At 34.9% G+C, this 22,204-nt stretch overlaps 5 protein-coding genes across 6 annotated transcripts in view; 2 read left to right on the top strand and 3 right to left on the bottom strand.

The window, feature by feature from the left end:
- Positions 1 to 435: 435 nt before the first annotated feature.
- Positions 436 to 2,635, bottom strand: Nubpl (NUBP iron-sulfur cluster assembly factor, mitochondrial). The gene is made up of 5 exons (XM_013311545.1): positions 2,454 to 2,635; positions 2,194 to 2,362; positions 1,955 to 2,120; positions 1,045 to 1,229; positions 436 to 884 (listed from the first exon to the last, which is right to left on the bottom strand). Exons 1-5 carry the CDS (start codon positions 2,514 to 2,516, stop codon positions 511 to 513), a joined length of 957 nt encoding a protein of 318 aa, XP_013166999.1. The 5' UTR covers positions 2,517 to 2,635; the 3' UTR covers positions 436 to 510.
- A 291-nt stretch (positions 2,636 to 2,926) lies between these two features.
- Positions 2,927 to 5,827, top strand: LOC106116988 (uncharacterized). Its single transcript, XM_013311053.1, has 8 exons — positions 2,927 to 3,164; positions 3,322 to 3,618; positions 3,993 to 4,157; positions 4,683 to 4,771; positions 4,880 to 4,999; positions 5,212 to 5,313; positions 5,451 to 5,520; positions 5,612 to 5,827. The coding sequence occupies exons 1-8, from the start codon at positions 3,042 to 3,044 to the stop codon at positions 5,786 to 5,788; spliced, it is 1,143 nt and encodes a 380-aa protein (XP_013166507.1). The 5' UTR covers positions 2,927 to 3,041; the 3' UTR covers positions 5,789 to 5,827.
- A 576-nt stretch (positions 5,828 to 6,403) lies between these two features.
- Positions 6,404 to 15,010, top strand: Mvb12 (multivesicular body subunit 12-like Mvb12). Of its 2 annotated transcripts, none has more exons than XM_013311852.1 (6): positions 6,404 to 6,682; positions 8,294 to 8,561; positions 11,921 to 12,137; positions 13,235 to 13,357; positions 14,244 to 14,652; positions 14,759 to 15,010. In XM_013311852.1, the coding sequence occupies exons 2-6, from the start codon at positions 8,351 to 8,353 to the stop codon at positions 14,843 to 14,845; spliced, it is 1,047 nt and encodes a 348-aa protein (XP_013167306.1). In that variant the 5' UTR covers positions 6,404 to 6,682; positions 8,294 to 8,350; the 3' UTR covers positions 14,846 to 15,010. The 2 variants fall into 2 exon arrangements, with proteins under 2 accessions (XP_013167306.1, XP_013167307.1); XM_013311853.1 differs by lacking the exon at positions 6,404 to 6,682 and adding an exon at positions 6,796 to 7,052.
- Positions 15,011 to 18,788: 3,778 nt separating this feature from the next.
- On the bottom strand, positions 18,789 to 22,161 carry LOC106117412 (uncharacterized). The gene is made up of 8 exons (XM_013311716.1): positions 22,014 to 22,161; positions 21,778 to 21,909; positions 21,471 to 21,670; positions 21,276 to 21,385; positions 21,092 to 21,202; positions 19,701 to 20,990; positions 19,507 to 19,617; positions 18,789 to 19,352 (listed from the first exon to the last, which is right to left on the bottom strand). The coding sequence occupies exons 3-8, from the start codon at positions 21,577 to 21,579 to the stop codon at positions 19,269 to 19,271; spliced, it is 1,815 nt and encodes a 604-aa protein (XP_013167170.1). The 5' UTR covers positions 21,580 to 21,670; positions 21,778 to 21,909; positions 22,014 to 22,161; the 3' UTR covers positions 18,789 to 19,268.
- LOC106116930 (protein SMG7) overlaps positions 21,774 to 22,204 on the bottom strand; it is a 2,825-nt gene continuing 2,394 nt past the window's right edge. Inside the window, exon 10 of the mRNA XM_013310989.1 lies at positions 21,774 to 21,909. Coding sequence (XP_013166443.1) covers positions 21,774 to 21,909 — 136 coding nt within the window. The remainder of the gene's footprint in view (positions 21,910 to 22,204) is intronic.

Here is a 22,204-nt window from a genome sequence, read left to right as displayed (position 1 = left end):
TATATACAGGACTCCATCTCTAGGTGTAAATGAATCTGACAGACTACAGTTTAAAAATTATCTCATTTCCTTATCATTCATATGTACATTCCAAAACTTTTAGAAGGTATTATGTCTGACAACTTTCTTCCACAGACTAGTTAATATCAAATTAATACTTTATTAAAAAACATAGAAGAGATTTAGAGATTTTGGTTCAATGTGCTTAGTAGTGTAATAATCTATTATAGTTGCTTTTTTTAGAAAAATTTATTTCGAAAAACAATATTTTTATAGTATTTTTTTTATTTAATAAACACAATATGGTCGTGACGAGTCAAATTCCTAAACGAAATAAATATTAAAAATCATCAAAAATGTTTTATTTTACCATCATATTAAAAAGAGAATATCAAATGTTTGCCACGTTGTTATTTTGTAAGTGAAAAAAACATCTTTTATATAACGGATATATTTGTAAAATATTTAAAAATAAATAAAATCCAACAACTACTTGTAAATGTTTTGTACCTACTGCTCCTTGGCTTTAGCATGTTGTATATCCTTATCCGCTATGTATTTGAACACTCTGTTGGCTAATCGTCTGTATTTCTCCGCATGTATGCTATCAGGTAATGCATATATTGCTGGCTTTCCGCTATTTATGCACTCTGACATATTGGCATCAACTTCAAAGCTCTCTATAATATCCAAACCCATCTCATTTGCTGTCTTCTTTGTTTCGTTGCCGAATATAAAATTCTTTGTGCCGCAATTTGAACACATTGCATGAGACATGTTCTCCACTAGGCCTACGATAGGAACTTTAAGCTTTTCGAACATATTTACACCGCGTTTTGTGACTTGCAGTGCGGCGGACTGAGGTGTTGTCACAACAATTGCACCTAGAGAAAAAGAAATAGAATAGATTCAAAGCCACAAATGTGACTACTTGAGTACATGAAGATGTGAAATTGTTTACTAAAATTATATCACTTTATCAGTCTTTTGTCTATCACAATATATTAATAGAAACTTTTAGGTTATGGGTATCTAAAGACTTACCATCTATTGGCAAATTCTGTGCAAGTGACAAATGCGTATCTCCCGTGCCCGGAGGCGTGTCGACAACGAGACAGTCTAGTGGGCCCCACGCCACATGCCTGGTCAGTCTGTCCAATGCTTGCATCACCATCAGCCCGCGCCACACCACCGCATTCTCACCGGAGACTAGTAAACCCATTGACATACTGGAAAACAAGTTACATAGAACATCATCCTCTAAAATTACATCGCACATTACAATGTTGTATATATTCAGTTTTTACCTTTGATGTGATCATAAGAATACTAACGCAAAATTTTTTTTTGTCATTGTGGCAATGGCATGAGTTAAAAATGATGAAATATTCAAATGAAACCATGAAATTGTTTTTAATAAAATAGCTTCAAAAAATGTACAATTGACATTGTTATACATAAGTGAATTGAAACACTTTTTTTTACTATTCAACTAAAATTTGAAGCCTGCATACATTTGCATGCATATAACCAAGATATCAAGCCATATTTATCTTTACTAAACTGATTGCCACACAGACTTCAAGTAATGATGCAGGGATTTACAATAAATTTATCATGAAATGTACATTAAGGGTCTAGTTAAATAATATATTTTCATATAAAAAGTACAGTGAAAACACCAAGGTTATGAAAGACATCTATGGACATCTGCAACACTCGAGGAACTTTTTTTTTTTTTTACGTTTTATAAGCCAGCGCTTGACCATGATCCCACCTGGTGAAGTGGAGACTTGGTCGAAAGATGGTACGCGCTAGCTTAGTATGTGCCTTCATATGTATTGTGGCCATTTAGATAGAGATACACTCACTTCATGAATGCCTGGGCGCAGCAAAATAGTTGCAGTGTTTTTGAATTGCCAAAATAATTACTTCTTTACATAAACAATCATACCATTTAACTCCATAGTTAAGCAGGGGCTCAATAAGGTGGTTATCATTCAGCATGGGCTCCCCACTGATGTTCATCATGAGAGGTACAGACGGTCCAAACACATCAGCGTCTAATAGACCTATCTCTTTGTCCGGCTCTATCACCTTCATTGCACATGCTAGATTTACTGAAAAGCAAATCAAAATTCTTAAATAACATACTTTAATATTTATTTCTTTCTTCTATTTCCACACACATACCAGCAGTTGTTGTTTTTCCGACCCCTCCTTTACCAGATGCGACAAGAATGATACTTTTAACACCAGGCAAGGGTTTCTTTTCTGGCAAGCCTCGGGCCATTACTTTCTTTTTGTGTTCTTCTAGATCATTTTTATCGTGTTTTAATCGAATGGATAAAATAGAGAAAACCTGCAATTACATTATAAATATGAAATATCTCTCTCAGGAACGATTTGTAACAAAACAACATTTAATCGATTAATTTTAAAGGATTACTTACATTTTTGGTGTTTGTCAGTAAAGGTTGCGCACAAACTTTGTTTATAATTCTTTGCAGATTCATCTTGAAGATTCTGTGACTTTAAAATTATTTTTTTATTTATGTTATGTCAATTGCAATTTGCATATCAATATTCACAATACAATTAATCTAGAGCACTTCGCTTCGCAAAACACTAGTGTCAATTGTCAACGTCAAACAAAGTATAATTTGACATTTTTTTGAAATTGATTTGCCTAAAGGCAAGTGATCCTGCAGCCAAGCAAGTAATTTTTTTTACCTTTTATCTACCATATACTTCCCTTTAGAAAGCCCGACATCCTAACTTTTCAAATTAAGTTTATGTTGATAATTTGTTTACCAAAATAACATAACCTAAAGTTTTAAAAAACTGGCTTACGAAATGCAAATTTTTCTATTGGACGTAGAGATGAATTGTCAATGTCGCAGTATTCTATTTGAAATTAAAAATCAAACTGTCATCTGTCATGTGCGGCTCTTTTCTATATTTTTCGACGATGTATTTTGCCAGAGCGCGTATTTCGTGAATTTTCCTAGGAATACAAAGTTGTTACTAATTGTATTAAAATGGCTATTTGCTTGCGTACAATTACAAACAAGGTTTTACCTATAAATGGCATTTTTTCAACAAGAAATCATTCCAACCGGTTGTCCCGAAAAATACCAGTGCGCACAGAATTTTTGGAAGATGTTAGTATTTGTTAGCAATTAAAGTTATTAATTCTTTAATAAGTTTCCTTAATTTTGATTCAAAGTTACTTTAATTATATAACAAATTTCCCTATAAGACTGTGTTCTTTGGTTATAAGTGACCTCGAACTGATAGCAAAAATGTATTTCTTTTTAGTTCCTGGATCATCGTCGCATCTCCAGCTGCCAATATGCGGTGAAATGTGTAACAGAAACTAACGACCCTTTTGATCTTGCCGCGGCAAATTTAGTACTCTATCCGAAAAGCTCTACAAAGCTTGAAGCGACCAATACAGATGTTAAAAAAGTTGGTTATGAAATAGAAAATAATTGTCTAGGAATGAAGTCATTTGCTTTGACCTCTGATGATTACATAGAGCAGAGAGCTGTTCCATATAACTTTAATGACGTACCATATAGCTTAAACAACTTTGACTTTAGTAAATACAATGAGGTGAGTTTAATCATTTAAAAATAATTCTTGTAACTTAATACAGCAGTTTGCAATATCAGAATAATAAATATTAATATACTCAAACCCATACTGTTTAAATTTATGAGACATTATTATAGCTACACTCACATACTCTACATCTGGTTTAGCACCAACAAATTTGAAGCCTACCTGGGGCTCTTCTTTAGTTTGATAGGGTCTGTAATAAGAGATGCACCCTGTTCAAAAGCTCCTGATGGTCTCGAAATGGTGCCAATGTGTATGAAGTGTATGGGAGTGTAAACATTTTAGTTTAGATATACCTTTATATTAAAATATAAGTTCTAAGAAACATGTTATCTGAGCCATTTATTACAATTAACTATTTTGTACAGGATGTAGAACCCACCTGCTTTTCGGAGTTTGAGAGAGATGCAGTGGCATACTGTGCCGCAACAACCACATCAATGACAAAAGCACAATCTTCCAGTGAGGGGAACAGAGATGGGAAACCCAGTGAAGAGCAGCTGACTAAAGTCTTCAATGTGCTGTCCACAACTGTAAGTTTACAAAACAATTATTATTTTTTAATTACTGCAATTTTATAGCCTGGCTATGGAAGGTAGATTTAGAGCATATTTTTTATGTTTACAGCATATGCTGTTGGTATTAACTTTATTTTATATTCCTAAAAAATTTAACTATCTATAATTTTAAAAGTACAATTTTATTTTAAATCTGTGATATAAAAGTAATAATAAATATATTTAAGATTATATGTAATTATAGAAATAAGGATGTATAATAAATATGCACATTCATAGTCATAAATAACATAAATCAACATTTTATTTTTCTCCACTTGATTTCAATATATTTAAACAAATATGTACTCACAAAAACAAAAGATTATTTATATTCTACAAAATGTTTTTTAGGGTTCCATACCTTGAAAGGAAAAAAACGGAACCCTTTGTTGTCCGTCCATCTGTCTGTCGAGACCCAGGAATGGGTAAAGATATCAAGCTGGAATTTGTTTTATGTCATTACACACTTTTAAAATCTTGTCACTTATTTACTTTCAGATGCCAAATCTTTTTGTCAAACCATTGGATTACTCCATTTACCATCCAAATGTGATTTTTGTTAACAACATTAGAGGAAAAACCACAGTGTAAGTTAACATAATCAAGTTATTTATTATATTATTTTATTTTTTAAAATTAAAGTAATTTTTTAAGGAAAAATCAAATCTTAATAATACAAAGATTTATCTTTACAGAGGTTTATTTCACTATGTAAAGCAGATAGCACTTCTGCGTACCGTCGGCCATCTTAAGTTTGCATACGTTAATTTTGAAGTTTTAAAAATAACTGCTCATCCTGAAGATTCTTCTATTAAGTAAGTTCAAATCTTTTTTATTTTAACAATGATTTCATAACTAATTATTAACTATGTAACTTCATGTATCAAATTTAATGTTTATGGTTATTAAGGTGATTTATTTTTAAAAACCATACTATTTAACCTAAACTAACTTATGGTAGGTTCCGTGCCTTTGATGCAGACATATAGTGAGTTGATGACGATACTATTTTTCATATGTATTGCAGAATGAGATGGCGTATCCGTGGTATATCGGGTTTGAAAGTATTCTTTATGTTCTGGAGATATAAACTTTGGGATTTGAAAGCAGCATTCAAGGATCAAGAGATGTAAGTTTTGCATTAATACAAAATAAATTTTATAATAATTGTTTTCTACATTACAAATTCGTTTTTAGTGAGCATTGGAACTTAATTTCAATAATTAAACATACTGAATATCTTATTTTTATTACTTTTTTGTACAGGTGGTATGATGGTTTCTCTACATTTTATGTAGCGGGAGATGGTCTCATTCAGAAGCATGTAGCCGACAAGGTAATCATTTGTAACCAACATGAAATATTTCTAATAAAATCCACTTATATGTGTTATTGTTGTGTTAAATTAAAATTTTTATTAATTCCAGGTCATGCCAGATCAAGATACTATTATTGATGATGAAGAAAAGGCTCCAATTGCCGCAAAAATTGCTTTACTCATTGGACTTATTCCTAGAAATTATCTGTCCGATGTGTCGCCCTATTTCAGCTCATCGTCAGGCACAACAGACATGACCGTGTTGCCATTCAAAGTTCTTGAATAGATGATTTTATCATAAAATCAATAAATGTGATATGTTGAATAGTATTGTACGATTATGTAAACGAACGAAAATATCGAAAACATTACTACGATTTAGTTTGTCGTAGAATGTATACTAGTATTTATTACAATATCACTTTGCATATGAATTGCAAAGCTATGCTGTTTTGTTCAAAAACATTTAGTACCGTGATGTACCAACTTTGTGTCGTTTGTTATGATTTGAAATATTATTTAACTCACGAAGTTCGGATTAATTGCTTTAGTTGAGACAATCTATTTGTGAGTATTAGGTGTCGTTATTGCTTTGTAGTCTAGCTTATAGATGTTATGTATTATGATACAATAAACAATTATTAAATATGTGTTTTTTTTTCGTTTGTCACAATTATTTATCTACAAGAAATACTATTCACCTCAGTCAAAATTAATAATGTTTTTCTTTTTAATATCATCAGCGCAAATATTCAATTTAAAGTCCAAATTCTGTTTTTGGTGAAGACTTGTAATGACCATAACTAAACTCCGCAACAAACACTATCTCTATACTCTATGACAATTTATTGTCCGTGGTTAAAGTACGAAGTAGTAAAATACTCTTTGCTCTTGACTTGACTTTTTAGCTTCGACTTGACTTCGCACGATAAGATTTGTTGTCAAATATCTGGATAATAATGAAAAGCTCATGAAAATTTAAATTTTTATACAACAATATCTTTTAAAGTTAATTTGAAAAGATTTTTTACTTATATCAATTACTATTTTTAATTCAAATTTATAATTATTAAAGCGTGTCATAAGTAGCTCATTGATTACAATAAATTGGTGCTATTCGAAAGGATTTTTTTAAAGCGGGTGTATGTTTCATGTTCCGATGCCTGCTGTTATGACTACGGTAAGATAAATTTTCAAATGACTGTAATCTAAGATCATCTATGAAGGGTCATCGTTCGCATTAGAGCCTGGGTGGGAGGGAGCCAAAGAAGCAATTGTTTTAATTAATATTAGTAGCTACGCTGGGAGCACAGTGTTCGAGTGTACGCGAGTTTGTGTGCTCTCCCAATTTACAGCATGGAATTTTGCCAAGTCGGTCGCTGATGTTGTAATTTTACGAGTTATCTCTCTTTGAGATGTTAGGAAATATTGTGAGTAATACTATGTTAAAAGTGTTATAATTTTTAGAGTGGTTTGCCTTGTGCTATTTACTCCTAAACATCCTTAAGTGTTTCCATTGTCTAATACAGCACACATTCAGTATAATTGTGGTAAGTTTCAAACTTTTAAAGATCTTTTGTCTGTATTGTTACAATATAAAGAAAATTAGTTATTGATCTATTGTTTAGTTTAAACTAAAATATATTTGGTAGTATCTACACAATAGGTAAAAAGTAATTGGGCTACATTTCAGTTATTTTAGTCAAAAGATTTATCTACAGAATATTGAAGATAAATTTTATCAAAAGATCCAATGTAACAATACACCTCACTTGAATGTATAATTATTTGACTAGCATTCTATATTATCCATATGCTTTAATGAATAATACAACAGATGGATTTAGTTAATAATGCTGGATCATATATTATTTTTTATTAATATGAATAAAAAAAAATATTTGTATGATTATGAATTGTAAGATAGTTTATTTTTTTAACTGGTGGAACAACAGATTTTCCCCAAGTAACCCTACCCCTGTGTAGTAGGCCTACCCCTGTGGGTAGGAGGAGGAGATATTCAAAACATTGACATCCTATAATGTCTATAATGGATTTCAAAGTTTTGAGTTTTGTTATAATCTAATTAAAAGATTAATAAATGTAGGCTTTAGAACTCTATCTCATTTAATCAAATATTGGGTTGTTGTTAGAGTTCCCTTTATTTTTCATTTTCTTAAGCCTGGTGTAAACATGTGAATTGTTACATGAGCTTAATCTCTTAGGAAACCTTATAAACTCAAGTGTTTTGTAGGAAGCAACCCTAGTCTACCCTTATATTGGTCTTAATCCTTTACCCTCTTTAGTCAGTTTGGATACAATTTCATTTGATTTTTGCATTGGCTGACATATTTCATTTGTATTTTTATCAATATGAATCTGGATTTGATATGGTTAAGTTTAAAATATTGTCTATAAATATGTTATGAAAAATATTTTTAGGAAAAATTTTGAGTAGGAATTTAAAGACTTGTTATTTTGAGGAAAGATTATTTCATTTAATTGGGCAAAGGAGGAAGTTTAATCAATACTCCATTTAATTGTGCTTAATTAGGTCTTATCAGAATAGGATGTTGTTCATATTAAACAAACATAAATATTTGTTGCATTTATTTTCAGACTGGCCTAAATGGTATTGCATCTACAGTAGAATTGGAAGAGTTAGATTGCTGATATTGTTGGGCATTTCTCAAAGTCGTAAATACGAGAAAAGTTGTAGGATGGACATTTACTAGTGTACTACAAGTTTTAAACTGGAAAGAGGGTATTCTAATAAGATTATTCTTTTCAGGTGCTACACAGAAGACTGATAGAACATTAACAAGTGTAATATAAGAATGAGGTGAAGATGTCCAAGGTGCTGTCAGCATTGGGTGGCGCACTGCCTGACGAGCGGCCGCTCCTTTCATTGCAGATTGTGGAGAGTGTAGCCAAGTGCCCCACGGGATACTGGCCAGTCAGCAGAACATACGATGAAGATGCTGATGCAGGTCTTCTGCGCCAGAATGGACTGTTTGGCAAGAAACCAAGTCACTACATCTGCCTGTCCAAATCGGAAGGTAAGAAAATTATTATACTATAATGAATGCTACTCAACCAGGAGTCTATGTTATGTTAAACTAGTTAAAAGTCCAGTGCAAAAGGTGCTTAAACATTGAATCCCTCTTATATGGTTGTGGAACTGCCCACTATACTTTCTAAAAGTTCTAGCACACTTTTACCAATCAACATATTACACTATTCTAGTTTATTCATACTTTCATTAATATCATTGATGTGTATCATCGTTGTTTGACGTCTTTTTCTTTTTTTATAGTGGATTTAGGTCTATATATAATAAGTTATCTATTTCCTCCATATCAAATAACCTGCTGGCTATGCCTCTGTTGTTGTCGGTCGATAAGATAATTTGTTATGATATTTGATGACAATTGTGGTACATTCATCTTGCAGGATGGAGTAATTGATAACTGCAGTCTATTCACTACTGACTAGTACTACACGCTTTTTAAAATGTCAGATATGGTTGAATTGTTTTATAAATTGTGCCTTAAAAAAACAGAAAATATTTTACTTTGATGTTTCTATTTATATGTGGTGATTAATTTTCCAGCATTTTCCTTATACTTCGTGGTTATTAGTTAAATGGTAAAATTAAGTGGTTTAGTTTATGTAGGCCTTATCCAAGGTCAAAATAACCTAGAAAGAATGCTTGCTATCTCGGTAGGGGTATTATCGCGCCCCCGGGTATAGAAGGTCAGCCATTTTGATTAATGGTATGGCTTCAAGAAGTATTTTCTTGTTACTATTTTTCGTATCTTTTTGAGTATTTTAGTTGACGTTTAGAAACAGGCACTTTTAAGTTTTGTTAAGATAAAGCGTCAAATACAATGTTTCTTTGTACTACTACGTTGCTTGTCGCTTAACAGAATGTCTTTATGAATTTAAGTGAATCACAATTAAATAAACTTTGGATGAATCAGACAGAACTAGGAACTTTGTCATTTTTAGAAATTACTGAATAACATTTATAAACATTGTATTATAAATTTTAAACTTTAAATTTTATATTAAATAAACAATCACAAAAAATGTACCTTCCTTATCTTATATATAAAATTCTCGTTTCACAATTTTCGTTCCCATAGTCCTCCGAAACGGCTTGACCGATTCTCATGAAATTTTGTGAGCATATTGAGTAGGTCTGACGATCGGACAACATCTATTTTTAATCCCGCGCGGACGGAGTCGCGGGCGACAGCTAGTATATTAAAAGAAATAGCTGTAATCGAGCTATACTCAAAGTAGACTTGAGAAAATATTAGACCAGACTCACACAAAACTAGCCCATAAAGAAATATTTTAAACTTTGGAAATTGTATGTGTACGTATAATGAATATTGTTTTTAACCTTAGGTCCATGACCGTTGCGTCATTCTTTTATAATAAATATCTTTTTTTTTCTGTATGACGTTGGTGTGGGGTTACCCTGTGTCTACATTGACCCAGCATGTACCGGACGGAAGGCAATTGTCGATATAATGAAAGTTAATGATGTCATCTCATAAAAAATACGCCTCGCTTTCATTAAGTCGTCTCGAAGGTCGACCATGTTTCTTGTGATCTAACGCAGTGTTCACATCGGACAAAGAAATGTTTTGTAATCATCGTGTGAATCTCTTTGTTTTTTTCTTTCTTCACATTTGTATGGTTAATTCTTTGATTTTACATTGAATGCAGTATTCTTGTAAAAGTAATATTATATATCTGACGTACTTTGTTACAAGCGATTTGTATATTTAATTCTTCGATAATCAACAATCACTTTTTCTGTTTAACCCAGCTGATCGTAAATATAGTTGGGGGTGAAATTATTCTGTTCATTGTAATTATTAAACATTTCCCTTCGGTTTCAAATCCAAATGTGGAAAAGATATAAAGTATATACATAAAAAAATTACCGTAGAATAATTTCAAAGGTGTTAATTTAAGAGCATATATCGTGATGTGAACACGACCCTTATGATAACGGCATTCGGTTTGGGCACAATGAACTGTCTTCGTCTCTCTCAATTATTTTTAGCTTTTACAGAATATTGGACGCAATAACGGGACACCCATGTTACTTATTCGCATTCGATTTGTTTTTTTCTTTCTATTTTACGCTCTCGAATACGCGGTCACTTACTTTATTACTAACTTCTATAACACTCAACAATTGGTACGAAGTTATCCGTACCAGGAAAGTATAGTCCATTTAAGTCAGTACACAATTCTCCATTGATATATTTGTGAATAGATTGTCGATGTCAGGGCTACAATTACAACTGGCTTTCGATCTGCGCCGAGCTAAATTAGTTATTTAAGGACGAGGTCGTTTGATGCCTGTGATCCGTAATTGTTCGCCATTGATAGTTACGTGCTTCAACGGTTACCTTGCTTCGTGCAAATCTTAGTACAATTTTTATTGATTTAATATCAACACACCATATTTATGTCTTTTTTTTCTAAGACATCATCATCATCAACCTGCCCTTATCCCTATCGAGGGTCGGCACAGTATGTACTACTCCTCCATACATCTATCAGCCGTCATATCCGAGTCTACCCCCTTCTTACGCATATCCTCTTTCACACAGTCATTCCATACTTTTTTGGTCTTCCCCTACCCTTGTAGCCATCCACATTCAATGTCATCTTTTTTTTCTAAGACTATTAGAGGAATTTGTATATATTTTTATACATTTGGAAACGGTATAACAACTTCGTGCTAATGTTATTACATCCTTCTAACTTTTCAAATCTGCGTGTCGCCTTAATTATTTTATATATTTTTTTGTACTTTTTCCGTTGGTCCATAAATTATAGTGTTGAATTGCTTAGAATTATCGCTAAGTAAAATATAATAATGCACCTAGCCGATATGAATAATTTAGGTACAAGCGGTGTGCTCCCTGCGTTCTGCGCCTTGCGCCCAGAGAGTCTATTGTTCTAATAAGTACGGCTGGGATATTCATTCAAGTCTTGATTATTCAATTACATCGCTATATAAAACCGGTCATTGGCGTGAGAGAAGACAATGAGCTCCGTACAGAGATGAACGACTTCTTTGTTTACATACCATTACCACTAAGAAAATGTTATGAAACCGAGTAATTTCACTTATCCCAAACGCGGGTTTTTTTTCGTAACAATTATTTCTAAAATACAAAACCTACATTTGAATAAAGTAAACAGCGCTATTGGTGAGTTTTCCTACTTTCTATCGTGTGTCAAGGTCGACAACAGGATTACTTTAAGTGACGACGATTAGGTAACACCGACCGTTGGACCTGTTTCCTATGGGATCTGGGAAATCTGCACTAATAAAATCTATTCAACGTCTCTGAGTGCTTCACTAAGGAGTTTGTTGTGTTAGGTGTGCCGGGGTACGTGATGGATGGCGTGCTGGTGGTGGGCGACCGCGAGGCGGCGCCGGCGGGCTACAGCGTGGCGGGGCGCGCGGGCAAGCGGCGGCTATGCACGCGTGTCTCGCGTCACGCCGCCGCCCACCACGCGCACCACGCGCCGCCCGTCACCGATGTCATCGTATGCTCCAAAATGCGACAGGCGCCTCGAGGGTTCCTGCTCGCTGGGTAAGTTCTCAACACCAAGAATAGTTACCGTCTAACATAGTATTCTGACTCTGACCAATAGTGATGTAGTGTCCACTCTAGATGCCTTCTTCGTCCCGCGAATCCTCAATACCGTTGTGGGCTACTATAGGGTTTTACTCGACACATGCGCCACATAAAATAAAGCATTTTTTCTTAAGTAAACAAGTAACGTCGCTTCTTCAAGTTTGTCATCTCGCTATTTAGACACTTTTATCTCTATACAACTTTTGTCAATGTCCATAGCCGTCGTGTACACTGGATAGATAAAAATTAAAAGTCCTTTGAACCTATGAGGTGAGGTACTAAAATCAATGTAAGACGACAAAGATTCGAGACAGTTGAATGAACTCTCTAACAAATCGCAGTATGTTTCAGACTGACTGACTTGACCTTGGTAAAATTACAATGTTCTCAAAGAAAACTTTGTTTGAAATTTCACTTCAATCTGTTTCTTTGTTGTCTTTATTTTTAGAATGGCTAAACGTGATATTTATGAATGTATAGTAAAGCATTTAAAAATGCTATTAAATTCGCAAACCTTGTCTGTGACGCTTACAATTGATCAAGGATAAATAAAACGTTGTAACTACAGTCACGTAGTGATGTCATGCAATGCTTATATCTCCTGTCTACAGACACGGAAATATTTGATTGCAATACGCATTCTTGTCGTTACATGTAAATTTGATGATCCAAAATGATCCAAAATATGTTTTTTTTTTGTCTTGTTCGAAATAAAATAGTGAATTTGAATAAAAAACATACAAAAATGTCTTAAATATTCATCTTATTATGTAGATATGAGTATCTACCTACTCATTTTAAATCGGAAAGACGACAAATTGTGAGCCTTTGATATGATTACATACGATTTTTCTTAGCAACTGAATCAAAGTTCTAATACGACATTGTTAGTCGACTTTTGTAGTCTATAAAGCTTGCTTTGTAAAATATAACTTATGGTAGGCTCCAAACCCCTACGTACGGACGTAGTGAGCTGATGATGATGATGATATCCTTGCTATTGGTTGGGGTATATGTTTAGTTAAATGAAGGTTATTTTGTTTTTAAATCAGTGAGATGAATGGCAAGATGGTGTGCTATAAAGTATGCGGCGGCAGCGCGGATACATCGCCCACTGGCGCGCCTAACGACTACGAGAACGTCGTCACCAACCTCACACCTGACGCTAACAGAAGGTAAAACACACTCATCAATTAAATCAAACTGCCTAAACTGTTATAAGAGGACACACTTGATGTTAAAATACCACAAGTATCATACATCGGCAAAAAAAAAAACTAGTCAAAAATAGTGTCGGAAAGATATTTTATTTCCGAATGAAGAAGTTTCATAGGTAGTGAATTAGGGGTTTTCTTATAATTTACTTATTTATATTTATTTCAGGTCAGTATTCATCTAAAGTTTTTTATAGTTTGGAAAAGTTTTAATTAAAAAAAGATCGCCCAGTTTAATTTAATTCTATTGGTTACCAGCAAAAATGTTTATGCTCTTAATAAAAAAACTATTCGATATTTGTAAATAATCTTTTCAGTTCAGTGACTGTTAAACTGTATCAAGAGCTGAAATTACGATGGGATGGCTGCACTGGGTACTCGCGTTTGTTTGAATATTGTCATATTGCATGGGTTTCCTTCATATACCTTGAGTCTTGCATGATAATATATCTGATACATATAGTTAAAATACATAATCTTTAAGAACTTTTATGTTCGTTTGGTTTTATTTTTGAATTTGTAAAACATATTGATTACGACAAATATTTTTTTCAATGAAATATTTTGACTTTAAACTTCAATGTACAGTATATGCTAGTTGTATTTATATTTTGAGTGCAGTCACGTTTGCGTGTGTTGTGGTTATCATTTATACAAGTAAAATTTTATTATTAACAAGATGAATATTATTTTAGATTAACGTCCTTAAGGATATCTTTTCTTCTCTATTGAACTGGGTTAAAGCTACTGGTGAAGAAAGAGACGGAAGCATCTCACATTGCTCCGTCACCATAATATCAATCTTATAAAAATGTACATTATTAATTGTGGAACTATGTTTGATCAGGTTACGTCCAGCTCCCGAGCGTCCTCCCAAACTGTCTCCACTGATCAACGAACTCAACAATTTAAATCTAAAATCACCCAACTCGAGTATTGACGAATTAAAAACTGACCACGATTATGAAGCACTGAGTCCGTCGTACAATGTGAAGCCATCCAGACCAGCACCTATACAGCCACCTATTCCACCGCCGATCCAGCCCCCGAGGGCCATGTCGCCGCAGCAAGCCGCGAGGGCGAAGTCCCCGGTGGGCAGCCCCGGCCCCACCTCGCCCGCGGCGGTGGGCAGACGGAAAGGTCCCGCGCCCTTGCCCAGGGCCTCTAACTACCAGACCTTAGGTGGATATAATGGAATGGAAGGTGTTCCGTTTGTACTAAATCCTAAATTGAGAGGGTTACCTAGTGATGCATTGGTAAGTTACTTGTACTATTTTAGTCTATGATTTTCTTTCATAAATACTCACTAAATTGGCATTGGCATATATTTTGATGTAAAATAAACTAAAAAAATATTTACAGACGCAGTTGCCAGTTATAAAAAAGCGCTCTCGTTTCGATCTCGACCGTGACTACAGCTACAGTTTCGCTGTGGAGAGACAGACGTGAGCACATCTCTTGACGAAAGTACTATAACTGATTTTGTCAAATATTAGTAGAGCATCCGGATTAGTAGTTGGTTTTAAAACCCAATTTCTTCTTCATATATTATATTAGAATTTAAGTAGAAGCCTCATCGGTACTGTTTACCTTTTATTCTTTTTGGTATTTTAATTCCATTTTTTAATTGATGAAATTATTTCTAGACACATGCATTGTTAAAATGGCTGAATGACTCTTTGACTTTTGTCTTTATTTAAAAAGTTTAAAATTTACAAATAGGTTGCCATTACAATGTAATTAATTTATTGTTTATTTTAAATGTAAAAAAAATAAAGTTATATTTAGTTTACGACGATCATCTCTTATATTTTATTATTATTTAACTTTTAAACAAATTTATTTTTATTTTTAGCGCCATTTTGTTTACGCGGTATTCGAACGACGCGCGCGCAATTTGACATTAGAGTGAGTCTTGTTGTGACATAAATGGAATAAATATAATCTTAATGTCTTGAAAGCTTTTAAAAAGTTTTTGAATATTCCTTAACTATAGATATTTTGATTCAATTTATTCTAGGTTACAAATTAATATACAAATCCTGTTATTTCAAGTAATTAAATTATGTAATTTTTGTGTAATGTATTTTGCCATATTGCGAAAAATAAATGTGAGATTAATAAATATTTTACGTTAAGTTCCAATCCTATATTTTAGTTTTAAATTTGCAATTAAAAATGTCATATCGTATTGTAACAATAATTGACTGAGGAAGTGTTGTGTGTACTTTAGCGTAGTTTTCCATTGCTGATATTATTCATATGAAAATGATTTTTTTTATTTCTCTCTTTCTTTTCGCTCTTATAAATTTGAGATAACATTATGTTTTTGATGTCGATATTTCGGCAATGGAAACTTACGGTTAGATGGATCACGTGTGAGACTGATACACGAATTAAATATGGAAAGGAAGGAATATATTCCTTGTTAGGAAGTAGCTTGGACGGGTTACCTTATTCGTAACTAAATAACCTTACTTCAGCATAAGTTTTCAATTTCTAAGACTGTAAAACTTTTTCATACTTTTGTCTATCGTTATATTAAAATGGCCATGTTTTTTTTTGCAAGAAATGCAATTAATTTAGTCTTTCGTTTATGTGATTTTAAAAATTATTTGATAAGTTTTTTATGTAATTGGACAGATGTTCGTATTTCATATACATTTAGAAAGTAATGTTTTCTATTAAACTAAATATGTAAAGCAGTCTCAAAAAGTCTTCTCAATGGAGTTGAATCGAGTAAACACAATAAAACACTGTTTATATTTTGTTGCGAGTCAATTTTAATCAAATGCAATCGGCAGGTCGATATATATAAGAAATAAATTAATACCGCGATCTAGCAATACGGCCCGCCATCTATTGACATAATAATTTAAAATGTCATAACATTTGACAAATAAGTATAAATAATTTTATCGTTGCAGAATTTTATTAATTGGTACTATTTACTTAATACTATTTAATTTAATTATAAGTGATGCTGCCAATTTTACAATTCTACTGTCAATTAATTTTACATTTTTTATTTATAAATTTGTATACGTCTTATTGCAATAGATTAAAATATTGTGCCAATGCAAGTACAAGTTAAAAAAAATGAGTTACCGGATTTGTCTCAGGTTCTAGCAAGAAAAGTTACGAGAAAGTTTTCGTAAGGTTAACCCCTATCGGACGTAAAGTACGACAACAAATGTCATACAAATTTTGACGTATTTTGACGGAATCGTTATGAAAACGCATATCGTAAATATTCATGATAGTCTCTGATTGTTCAACTAGTCGAAGATCGATTTTAACTGTCGATATCATTACATTAGTAATACTGCCGAAAAACTTGTATTTAAACATGTTTCTGTTTTCAGTGAAAACGAGATAATGTTTTCTACAATTATATTTAATTGTCGAACAAAATGAAAGGCTGAATATCAATTTTGTTAAATCTAGCATGTCGATTTTTTTACTGATCTTGGGCAGTTGGATTTGTTTCAAACGTCTTTTTTTACAAGATATGATATTGAAATTTTTATTGTCAACTTTATGTATTATATTGTGTCGTTTTGAATGAATTTCGAAGGTTTTTTTGGGGTATTTTGAGTGAAAAATATAAAAGCTTATAAAATGTCGCTGCTCAAATCTTTTCACCTTTTAAATAATTGAATTCATCGTCAACATATTTCACTTGTTTGTGTGTGACTTTGGCATAAATATAGTAACTTTATTTAGCACATTTGCAAAGTCGTACTCTAAGTGTGTTTTTGTCGATTTTTCTCGCACAAAGTATCGTATGTACAAATTCAAAGTTGTGTACTAAGCGAATAGTTAAATGTCACAAAACTTGTAGCTCTTGAAATATTTGAGACGCAATTTTGATGAAAGCATATCGCTGAATAATTGCCGTAATAATAATTTTTAAGACAATATATTGTATATTATGTTGTCCTTAAGAAAACTGCATAATGTCCACTATTTATGTGTCTGAAGTTAGCTACAGAATATTGCAGAATCAAATTGGCACAAAATTTGATGTCTTATAGCCAGTTCATTTATAGAGATGCATGCGACCCGTGGAGACAACAATATATAGAACGAGAAATGCTAAAAAGAGACGGAATGTGTTTAATGTTTTTATCAATTTAGTATTTAACTTGTTGTTAACTTCAGATATGTGAAGAAATGTAGTGGATTCTATAGATATTATTACCTACTAGGAATAATTTTGTTTGGAATGCACGATGCAAACAGTTCTTGCTGCGTTCATATATTATTATCCGTTAATTTTATTGTTGACTAGCTAAATTAGGTTTATATCGTCGACTTGCTGTAAGGTTGCGTTCAAATGTGTGTTTGAAGTCGCAATGTAAATACGTTTAATGCAATTAGTTAATTAGAAATTACGCTTTTTTACATATTAGATACATTCGTATGTCGTCATTATTGTTTAGATTTATTAAGGGATAATAAATTTAAATTATTGACATTTTGTTGTTTTATTTATTTCAGCATAACTGTTATTCGGCATAGGTTTCGTTTATTTAATATTATACATGATTTAAATATTATAAAGGGTATTCGAAAAGGGAAACAACATTTTAACGTATAACAAAAATAACTTTATTACAAAATTACACAAAGTTTTCTTCAATTTACTTCTGCTTATGTTAGCAAAACATCTACAAGAACTTTCGCACAAAAACATCTAGAACAAAATTTGGTACGATAAGTAGTTATATGAGCACTAAGATCGTTTTACTATAAAGTAGATTCATTATAAAAGTTAGCTGCATTAAAAATTTTATATAAAAAACGTCTGTTCGTATTTATTAAAAACAATTCTTTTGTACTATTAAATTCCACTGTCGATATTTAAACATATCTTAATTGTGTACAGTGAAAACAGATATTAAATATTTTGGCATGTTAAAAGCGATTTAAAAATATCACACGGATATAGTTATCTCTCCTGTCAATAGTTTAGTAAATAACATTGAATAAATTCAATTTAATTTTAAAACTCACTTGACTAAGGTTTCCACGATTCTCTTTGCAAAAAAAAAACAGATAGACGTTTTGTATCAGCAGTGGAATTGCGCGGTGTAAGAAGATTTTCAGAAATATAATTTAAATTACAATAAATAAATATATTGCAACTGTTACTTGGCAAATAATTACTTATTCTCATTAATTATGATTAATTTTGAGAAATAAATATTTGTGATGTTTCACAATTGCTTTTGTCATACTTCGAGAATAACACTTTACAACTTTTAAATAAAAATTGTGATAGAAAAAATTAAATACGATTTAATTTACATATTACTCACAGTAATTACACTTGACGAAGTAATTACAAAAATATACAAACGCCTAAAATAAAAACAATTTTAATTGACATTTAAAAAAAAACAATTTACTATTTTTGGTTATGAAATTTTGTTACATATTTACATAAAATTTTAATACCAACATTGGAACTTTTAAGAATACTCCAAGACCAAGAACAATCACTCGTGAGTGAACGAGACGAACGCATACAGGAATAACGGTGTGTGAAAGAGAAAAAACCTGAGAAAAAACTGCAAGTCTTTCTTTTCAATCAATGTTTTATAAAAAAAACTAAATTCGGGACTGTAATATTACCACTAAAGATTTGAAAATTTCTCAGCAACACCCAAAAAATGCCGCTGAATGTTACTTCATATAAGGAAAATAAAATTTAAGAAATTTCCGTCGGCCAAACATTTTTTTCGACATTAAATTTCTTCATAACCAATAAAGATTTATTTTTACAACTTAAACAGTGCGACAGACACATCAAACAGTGTCACCATATAAGTTATATTTTTGGTAAGTTAAGTAGTACATGGTGCGTTCACTGCTTGGCCGGGGGCTGCATCTGCTTCTGTTGCTCCAGCAGCCGCTCCAATGGCGAGGGTCCGGGGCCCGACCACAGGGACTGCAAAAACACACTTCTAATTATAACCTTAACTAAAAGTAAGAAGAAATATACTCTCAACAACAATAAAGGCATAGTTCTTCAATAATGAACGCTACAAAACTTTTAATTAGAACTGTAGAATGAATTTATTATGCGATGTGGTGATAGTTACCTGATGCGGATGTCGCTGCGGCCAGGCGGCGGGCTCGGACGCGGCGCTGAACAACGAGTACGTGTTCCCCGCGCCGCCCGCACACACGCCCGCGGCGCCACTCTCGCTCACCTTAAATGACAACACCGTATATTAAAACATCAATGCGTATTATTTTAGGTGTTATATTTGAATAATTTCAATAATATTCTGACCTGGTCCAATGTATTAGCTGCGCCGACGTCCTGGTTCATGTTATTATAGTTAATATTTCTCTGCTGTAGATCTAAAACATTGCCACCGAAGTTAATCGCGTCGTCCACGTCCTTGCCGGGGTAAGGCTTGTCGAGTTTAAGGGTGTGCGGGGGCGGGGGCGGTGCCGCGGGGGGGAAGGCGAGCTTGTTGGCGAACTGCGGGTACATGGCGGCGTCGTATCCCACCCCCGCGCCCGCGCCCGCGCCCGCGCCGCCGCCGTACGACCCGAAGTTGTTCAGTGCGCCGCTGAAGTTAGGTGACGTCACCAGGTTTTGGAGCGTCGGCATTTGAGCCTGACCGATCGTTGCCTGCCAGTTAGGATTCACATTGTCAGGTTTCTGGGCCTGGTTCTGGTTGTAGGTCAGATTTAGGTAGGGATTTGGGGTGTTGGAAGTGATCGGAGACGGGGAATAGAAGTTTGGTTGGACGTTCATTGGGGCGGAGAAGTTCGCGTTGAAGACCTGCGAATTCTCCGGCTTCCACCAGGTCATCGGCTGCGGGTACTCCGGCTGGGGGGCGGGCCAGCTGCGCAGAGGCTGGGGCTCGAAGGTCGCGTTGTTTGTGAAGTTCTCATCTCTGAATTTGTTCTCGTTGGGCTGGGTGTCCGGCGCGTTGTGCCAGTAGCGGTACTGATTGGCGAAGCGCGGCGGCAGGTCGTTGAGGAAGTTCTTCTTGTCGCTGGACATCTGGTACACGTGATTGGCGAACTTGTGCCCCTCCTGGAAGAGCTCGGGGCGGGAGTTCTGCTTCTGCAGCGCCGCGGTCCTCACGTCTATCTCCTTCGGGTTGACGACGGGCAGTCGTATGCCCTGTCCGAAGCCTGGTGCGCTCTGGTAGTTGGGGTTGTAGCTGAGGCCTGCGCTCTGGATGCCGTAGGTCTTTTGGAAGCCGACGCGTGGTTCGTTGTACGGTGGGGTCTGAACGGTCCAGTTCTGCTGCGGATGGTCCTGCCATTTCTGTGGGTAACTCTGTTGGGAGTTTTGGTTCGTGTTGTTGTTGGGCTTGGGATCCTTTTTCTCGTCTTTTTCAGTTTTCTTAGGCGGTTCGGGGTCTGTGTTGACGAGGTGAGGGTAGCCGGCGGACTTGTCCTTAAGCGAGAGAATGCCGCCTGTCTTCCTGCCGAGGGGCAGGTTGCTAAGGGACTTGATGGCCTTGGGCTGCAGCACCTTAAGCTTGTCTGTCTCCTTGGTCCCGGACTCGCTGCCCTCGGTCAATGAGTCAGGTGTCGGCGGCGGTGACGCAAACTTTACCTGAAATTAATAAAAATAGGTTCTAATAATCTAAACTTACCAATAATTGTAATAAGATAATTTTTATTCAATAGTGCACTATGTGTATGTTGTGTACGGACCTGCTTGTTTGTCTCCTCCTGCTTGCGCATGATGGCGGCCATAGCGATGTTGATGCGCGCCTTGCGGCCCTCCTTCTTGTCCTCGCTTTTGCTGCTCTCTTCTTCAATTTCCTACACAACAAATGGTATATAAATGTTTATTTAAATTACGTTTTTATATTAATATCCATTAAAGGTTATGTACCAGAGGCAAAAGTTCCTCTTGCACGATGGCGCGTTCCTCCCGCGCCCGCTCCTCACGCGCGCGCTCCAGCGACCCCTGCGGCTTCAATATGCCCACGCGTTTCTCCCGCACTGCATACAAAACAACTTTTATTTTATTGCACTACTATGTAAAGAAAATATGTGTCTTTTGTAATGTGTTTTATTTCCTTCTGACCTTTCTCCCTAAAGTCAGCTTCTGATATAATGATGGGCGGTGGCGGGGGCGGGGCCTCGTCTTCACTGTCGTCGGCCCCGCCCCCCGCAGCGCCGCGCCCCACCCCCATCTCCGCGGCGGCGCTCAGCTCGGCCAACGCGCGCCGCAGCTGCTCCCCGCCCACAGCTGACGCACTGAACCGTACCGTACCGTCTTCCCCGCTATTACAAACATTAAATTAACAAGAATTCTTTATTATATGTGTTCATTTCTTTAAACAAAATCTGCGTTAAGTTTCTTCCGAGGCATAAAGGTACTAAGTACTTACGTTTCGCATGTAAAATGTTCGGCGTGCTGCTCGGCGAGCTGTTTGCCGAGTGCGACGAGCCTGTGTGCGCGCACCTTGTCCTCCAGCTCGGGCTCGCTGCTGAAGCACGAGGCCGCGATACTCGAAGGACTTCTGCGAACAGAACAAAACAACATTATAATTTAGAAATGATTTAGACGACTCCACTATAATACGTCAAGTCCAAATTTTTTTGTGTGCCTTTGGTAACAACTAACCCTGTGTCGCCGTCTTGTCCGGTGTCAATGTCCGGCAGTCGGCCGCCGTACGTGTCCCACGTGGTGTGGTACGAGAACTTGAGACCTTTAAAAGCTTCCTCTAAGGGCAGGAACCCGTGCAGTTCCTCATCTTCAGGCAGGGGCACCGTGTCGTCTGCATAGAATAGTTTACAAAAATAAAAAATATTAAC

Source organism: Papilio xuthus, unplaced genomic scaffold (genome assembly GCF_000836235.2).
Source record: "Papilio xuthus unplaced genomic scaffold, Pxut_1.1 DF827680.1, whole genome shotgun sequence".
In the NCBI taxonomy this organism is placed as follows: domain Eukaryota; kingdom Metazoa; phylum Arthropoda; class Insecta; order Lepidoptera; family Papilionidae; genus Papilio; species Papilio xuthus.
This window is presented reverse-complemented; position numbering and strand designations above follow the sequence as displayed.

Bases quoted from the DNA above. Each gene is read 5' to 3' on its own strand.
- Nubpl (XM_013311545.1), bottom strand. From the start codon at position 2,516: ATGAATCTGCAAAGAATTATAAACAAAGTTTGTGCGCAACCTTTACTG. The intron at 2,121-2,193 runs GTATGTGTGTGG...TTTGCTTTTCAG, and splicing joins CGGAAAAACAACAACTGCTG to TAAATCTAGCATGTGCAATG. The intron at 885-1,044 runs GTAAGTCTTTAG...CTTTTTCTCTAG, and splicing joins ACAGAATTTGCCAATAGATG to GTGCAATTGTTGTGACAACA.
- LOC106116988 (XM_013311053.1), top strand. From the start codon at position 3,042: ATGGCTATTTGCTTGCGTACAATTACAAACAAGGTTTTACCTATAAAT. The intron at 5,000-5,211 runs GTAAGTTCAAAT...TATGTATTGCAG, and splicing joins CCTGAAGATTCTTCTATTAA to AATGAGATGGCGTATCCGTG. The intron at 5,314-5,450 runs GTAAGTTTTGCA...TTTTTTGTACAG, and splicing joins GCATTCAAGGATCAAGAGAT to GTGGTATGATGGTTTCTCTA.
- Mvb12 (XM_013311852.1), top strand. From the start codon at position 8,351: ATGTCCAAGGTGCTGTCAGCATTGGGTGGCGCACTGCCTGACGAGCGG. The intron at 13,358-14,243 runs GTAAAACACACT...ATGTTTGATCAG, and splicing joins ACACCTGACGCTAACAGAAG to GTTACGTCCAGCTCCCGAGC. The intron at 14,653-14,758 runs GTAAGTTACTTG...AAATATTTACAG, and splicing joins GGTTACCTAGTGATGCATTG to ACGCAGTTGCCAGTTATAAA.
- LOC106117412 (XM_013311716.1), bottom strand. From the start codon at position 21,579: ATGGGGGTGGGGCGCGGCGCTGCGGGGGGCGGGGCCGACGACAGTGAA. The intron at 21,386-21,470 runs GTCAGAAGGAAA...TTTTGTATGCAG, and splicing joins AGCTGACTTTAGGGAGAAAG to TGCGGGAGAAACGCGTGGGC. The intron at 20,991-21,091 runs GTCCGTACACAA...TATTAATTTCAG, and splicing joins AGGAGGAGACAAACAAGCAG to GTAAAGTTTGCGTCACCGCC.